This window comes from Corapipo altera, unplaced genomic scaffold (assembly GCF_003945725.1).
Source record: "Corapipo altera isolate COAL_440 unplaced genomic scaffold, ASM394572v1 202, whole genome shotgun sequence".
In the NCBI taxonomy this organism is placed as follows: domain Eukaryota; kingdom Metazoa; phylum Chordata; class Aves; order Passeriformes; family Pipridae; genus Corapipo; species Corapipo altera.
In genome coordinates, this window is record NW_020884980.1 from 770,515 (window position 1) to 776,778 (window position 6,264).

General features: G+C 44.2%; 1 protein-coding gene across 2 annotated transcripts in view; it reads left to right on the top strand.

Moving 5' to 3' along the window:
* The window catches only part of LZTR1 (leucine zipper like transcription regulator 1), a 35,087-nt gene that overhangs the window by 2,436 nt on the left and 26,387 nt on the right, over positions 1 to 6,264 (top strand). For both annotated transcript variants that reach the window (XM_027665746.1, XM_027665747.1), the window contains exons 6-9: positions 1,359 to 1,442; positions 2,867 to 2,924; positions 3,486 to 3,625; positions 5,022 to 5,223. In XM_027665746.1, coding sequence (XP_027521547.1) covers positions 1,359 to 1,442; positions 2,867 to 2,924; positions 3,486 to 3,625; positions 5,022 to 5,223 — 484 coding nt within the window. The remainder of the gene's footprint in view (positions 1 to 1,358; positions 1,443 to 2,866; positions 2,925 to 3,485; positions 3,626 to 5,021; positions 5,224 to 6,264) is intronic.

Here is a 6,264-nt window from a genome sequence, read left to right on the forward strand (position 1 = left end):
AATCGTCCTCCAAGGTCACTTGAAGGAGAAATTGAAGACTGTAGTGATGAAGGACACCCCCAGACTCATTTGGAAAAGACCCCCCCGAGTGCAGTGCACAGGCACAGGGAAAGCCACGCGTGGCTTATTTCTCTCCTTCCTCTCTTTTGGGTTTGTTCGTTTTGTTGGCCACCTCTTGGTAATAAATATCAATTTTGTTGAGCTTGCAATGGTGTCATGGTTTCAAGATTTCAGTATGCTCAAATCCTCCCTAATACACACAGGTTGCCCAGAGAAGCTGTGGCTGCCCCATCCCTGGAAGTGTCCAAGGCCAGGTTGGATGGGGCTTGGAGCAGCCTGGGATAGTGGAAGGGGTCCCTGACCATGGCAGGGGGTGGAATGAGATGAGCTTAAATGTCCTTTTCTGCCCAAACAGTTTTATATTTCTGTGTTTACCACTCCCCAGTATGGGCCATACAGTGTCTTTACCTGCAGTCCTTTACATATTTGAAGTTTCTGAAAAGCAGATTTTAGTGAGCAAGATGAAGGGAACATTTGTAATTGTGATTTGTGGGGAGGGTTGAGGAATGTACAGTCCATTCTTGCACTACTGTTGCTCACCTCTGATGAGCTCATGTTATGTTTTAGAACATAGACCACATTAGTGTTTTCTCTTTCGGTTATCCTAGCAACTTGGGAAATCTTGGAGATTAATTCTTACTCACAGTTTACAAACTCAGATGTCCCCTTGGAGATTAATTCTTACTCACAGTTTACAAACTCAGATGTCCCTGTCCTTCCCCACAGTTACAGTGTTCATACTGCACAGTGACCTCAGGCAAGCCAACAGGTGCCTTGTGGCATCTCAAGTTTGTTCAACCTGGCTGATTTAGTAAAAACAACAAAGATTGTGGAAGAGAAATCGTAGGTTTGATCTTTCATTGTGAGCACTGTATCAGGAACAGCCTTGAATGATCCCAAACCAGAATCCTGAGCTGTGTCCTGGTCTCATGTCTGTGTTCCACCTGCTTAGCGTGTGGGAATACATGTAGGGATTGCCACCCTCCTGTACCAAGGGTGCTATGAATTGTCCAATTATTTAACTACTTTGTATAAGATAGTCTTTAAGTATTTAAGTCCTGGCAAGGAATTAGTTGGAATTTTTTTGTTTGTAAGGTGGTTTCTCTCCAGTGAAGGCAGCAGAGTGCAAGACTAACACATGCCCCTCAGAGGCTCGGTGTTTGAAGGGTGGATGGCAGAAGCAATTTTATGTAGGGGACTTCCTTCTTCTTACATTTGCATTGTAGCTGTGACACAGATCCCTCTACAGCCCCTCTGCAGCTGACAACATTTTTTTTCTGCATTTTCTCCCTTTGCAGGTTGCCAGTGGCCAGGTCAGCTCATGGTGCGACAGTGTACAGTGACAAGCTGTGGATCTTTGCTGGATATGACGGCAATGCACGGTAGGGCTGGGACCACCCTCTCCCTGAGTGCTTTTGTGAAACCCCAGCCCTTCAGTTTCCACCTCTGTAGAGGCATTTCCTTATCCCAAGGGGTTTAAACACGCAACTGGAGCTTTGCAAACCCAGCCTGTTGTTGGGCATCACACTTTTGCAATTCACCACCTCACGTTCAGATAAGTACGTGCTTAAAACCTAAAAATCCGGTCACTCAGAGTGGCTGTGGCTGTGTAATTTTACAACCTGCTTGGTTGTAAGGATGCAAAATGATCTCTGAAATTTGGCACATGTGCATTTCTCAAAAGATCCCCTGCACAGGCCGGCTGATGTTGCTGAAGACTTAGAGAGCAAAGCTGGATTTGCTGTGAAGTCCTCTGACAGAACTAAGAGCAACGTGTCAGCTTTTTCTCTGAAAATCTGTGATATTTAGGTTGAAAGGAGGTGGGATTTCAGATGGGAAAAGACTGGAAATGAGTGTTACCAAGAAGTTAAAGAGAGCCTGGTGCTTTGTCTCACAGCAGTTCTTTGAGTTTGCTGTTGGTCTGTCAGGGAAAAGTCAATTCTGAACATTAATATTTTTTTGTCTTGATGAACTTGAGTAATTTGTGGTTTGTTGATGTACAGTATTTGCATTGTGAGAGCACACAGAGATTGTCACAAATGAGGACCTGGATTGCCTCCTCTTCTGAGGAGAATCTGCAGAAGAGTTTCCAGCTCCTCAGAGTCTCCAGAAGAACTGCTGTTAATTGGGAAAACAGATGGGATTTCTTTGTTATTTCTGGAGGAGGAATTGGTGTAAGATGCATGACTGTGGGATTGTTCAGTGCCAGGTTAGGGAGTCCCCTGAGGGCCTTGGGGAGCTGGAAGGAGGGAGTGGGTGAGAGGAGCTGTCTAATTTATGTTAGATGTGTCTAATCGTGGTAAAAAATGTCTTTTTGTGGAACATGAACCTCCAGGCAGATTTGAACTCTGTAGTTACAGAGTAACTTGTCCTGGGAACAGCACAGTCAGAGATGTGTCAGCTTACCTGCTTTGTCCTTCTTTGTGTATTTAAGGAAGGATTCAGCCCCATAAATAATTGCTGGGGTCAGTCTCAGCAGTTAGCAGGGATGAGCAGAAGGATACAGGGTAATAAAGGGTATTTCTGTAAAAATCCTGAAGATTAAATAGCTCAAATGCTTAAGCTCCAGACTGAGTTACTTTGTGTAACTGTTAACTTCATTGTACTCATAAGCAGCAAGATGCTAAAGCAAGCTGGGGTGAGGCTGTCAAATTTAGGTATAGGGAAAAAAGTTGTTTTTCTGTCAGTGGAAGTAGGAGATTCTTCCTGTGCAGTGGGAATTTTGATGAAATAGGGGTTTTGTCCTTTCAGTGTCATTACTGAAAATGAACTGTTTCAAATCAAGCATTTTTGTGTTATGGCACAGATTAAATGACATGTGGACAATTGGCCTGCAGGACAGAGAGCTGACCTGCTGGGAAGAGGTAAGAAGCTTTAGTTTCAAGTAACACATAGAATTATGTTTTTTTGTTTTCTTGCACAGTTATTTAAAATTTCCTACACTGGACTGCACTGCTCGCTCTCCAGAATGTGCTTTTGACCCACACTGAAAAGAAACAGTTAAAATTTGATTTGGGAAACCAAGTGTATATGAAAGGGTGATTTTTGCTTGTGAATCCATGAACTGAACCTGGACTGCCCACGTGGATTCGCTGTGCCCCCTGTGAACAGCACTGCATTCCCACTCTGCCCACTGCATTCCCATTCAGACCATTGCCATGGACTGAGAGCTTGGCTGATCAGAGTCCTGATCCTTCCAGGATCTAGGAGCTTTAGGAATGTGTCCTCCCAACCCTTTTATCCATGGAAAATCAGTCTGTGCAGACACGTGAGCACAGCACGAGTCGATTACCTGCTGCCAGCTTTCCAGGGCACAGTGTCTGCACACAGAGCTGCTGTGTGCTTGGTCTACCTGAGCCTCCCCAGTGTGTGGAGTTGTGCCCTGAAATAATGCATTTCTAATTTTGAACTTCATTATCTTTCAGATTGAACAAAGTGGTGAAATTCCTCCCTCATGCTGTAATTTTCCTGTGGCGGTTTGCAAAGATAAGATGTTTGTTTTCTCTGGCCAGAGCGGAGCAAAGATTACCAATAATCTCTTCCAGTTTGAATTCAAGGAAAAGATGTAAGTGTAGACAGTTAAGTCGTGCAAAATCCACATAATCCTTGACTGCTTGAGTTGAGAAATGCAAATACTTAAGGGTATTGAGGAAGGATGCTGCATCTCCTGATGAAGAAGAGTAGATAAGAAAAAATATGGACTGTTTTCATGAGACTTTGTCATTTGCCATGTGTGTCAGATTGGGCTTTTTCAGCAGCTGAACAGAAAATTCAGTAGATTCACTTTAAATAGGAAGTGTGAATCTCAGTGTGCTCAGAATGGGATGCCAGATATTACCTTCCTAGGAGTTGTTGTGTGATTACCTGGTTAAAACCAGAGGTCCTGTGAAATACCAATTCATACTGGAACCACTGGGAAATGTAAAATGCCAAGTGTTTGTGAAAATCCTGAGTATTTAGTTTGAGACATTTAGTGTGACTTGCTCTGAAAATATGGCCTGATTGGGATAAAAATGCCAAGAAGTGGGAATACAGATGCACCGGTGTGTTCTGACAGCCTGATCTGGCTGGTTTGTGACTGAAGTGGAACCATAACTGAAACAGCAGCTGATGGCCTTCAGCCCATGGCTGAAATCATACTGTCAAAGTGAGTGATTCCTTCTCCAAGTGGGACATGGCATCAGAATGGTGCCCTAGGAAGGGTTAGTTCCTAAAATGTATGAGAATAGATCACCTATTCCTGCCCAGGTTGTGTTCTTTGAGCTGCTGGGATTCACACGGACACATTGGGGTTCACATGAACACATTGGGGATCACATGAACACATTGGGGATCACATAAACACATTGGGATTCACATGAACACAGTGGGGATCACATGAACACATTGGGGTTCACATGAACACATTGGGATTCACATAAACACATTGGGATTCACATGAACACGTTGGGGATCACATGAACACATTGGGATTCACATAAACACATTGGGGATCACATGAACACATTGGGGATCACATGAACACGTTGGGGATCACATGAACTCATTGAACAGCTGGGGTTCACATGAACACGTTGGGGATCACATGAACACATTGGGGATCACATGAACACATTGGGGTTCACATGAACACGTTGGGGATCACATGAACACGTTTGGGGATCACATGAACACATTGGGGATCACATGAACACATTGGGGATCACATGAACTCATTGAACAGCTGGGGTTCACATTAACACATCGGGGTTCACATAAACTGCATTGGCTTTATCATGTTCTTGGAAGTTCAGCAAGACAGAGCTGGTGCAGGTCTCAGCAGCCTGCGGTGTGTCACCTGTTCTCACGCGGGTTCAGCGAGTGCTGCAACAGAGCTCCTCTGTGCTTATGATCTGAGAGTTAGAAAATTTAAAAGAGTTGTAAAAAAAAAAATATCCCCTGTTTCCTGTTGACTGTCCCAGCTGGACACGGATTCCCACAGAGCACCTGCTTCGGGGGTCCCCCCCTCCTCCCCAGCGGCGCTACGGGCACACGATGGTCGCGTTCGACCGGCACCTCTACGTGTTTGGGGGGGCCGCAGACAACACACTGCCCAACGAGCTCCACTGCTACGACGTGGACTCCCAGACCTGGGAGGTCATCCAGCCCAGCCCAGACAGTGAGGTAAAACCTTCCTTTGTGTGCGTTTTCTTTTTATGTTTCGTCTTTTTTGACTCGTTTTTGCTCTGGACATTTTTGTTTTTGACAAGGGCGTTGACCTTTCGCTTAAATCGTAACAGCTTCTTCCCACAGATGGTTAATCAGCTCAAATATTGTGGGCAACAGTCCTTAAAAATCAGTCAGTGTTGACACATTTAAAACTTTGCTTTGCACTGTTTAAAGAAATACCATGAAACACTTGTAATTCGAGCATTTGGGAAAATTTTATTATGAATTCACTGCATAGCAGTGGTTCTGTAATTGGCTGTGTGATGCTCTTGAAGCAGAATTCAAAGCTAGACAAAGTTTGATTGTGTCACTGTAATAATGCCCAAGCACGTAAAATCTTATAAATTCTGATTATACAGATTATACAGCATTTCCCTTCTAGGTCAAGTGTAAAGTGTTTGCTTATAAAGGTGTGGCTGGAAAATAGTAATAGGGCTCAGAAAGGGCTTTTTTGAACATACTTGCATTAATAAGAGATATAAATTTTAAAATGTCAGTTTTTTACATGGACATCAAAAGACTGTAGACCACCAAGGGCCAAGGCAACACCCTAAATGAGAAAAAATTAAAAAAAAAGGTAAGATGACTAACATCTTTTGGGCTACTCATTCCAAGGCAGTGATTTTGGGATAAGTTGCCAGTTTTTTCTCATAGTGCACCTACAGATCCTGTGTGGGATCAGCTGGTATTCCAGGTGGAAGTGGTGAGGGCTTGCCTGGCTTCAGTGCACATTTCAGTGCACGTTCCAGTAAATGTGGTTCCAGTGGCCTCTGATCATTTCATCCCAGACTGCACAAGCAGTTGGTTCCCTGGAGCCCGTACTGAAGTGTGAGATTCCTGGCTTTGGAATGGAGGCGTTCGCTGCCTTTGTTAATTTGAACAGATTTTACCTTGAGCTGCATTAAAATCCCACAGCTGATGTGGCAGCAGGTTGGGATTGTCCAGCTGCTGTGCAGGGGATGCTGCGTGTGCTGCACATGGGAACTGCAGAGACTG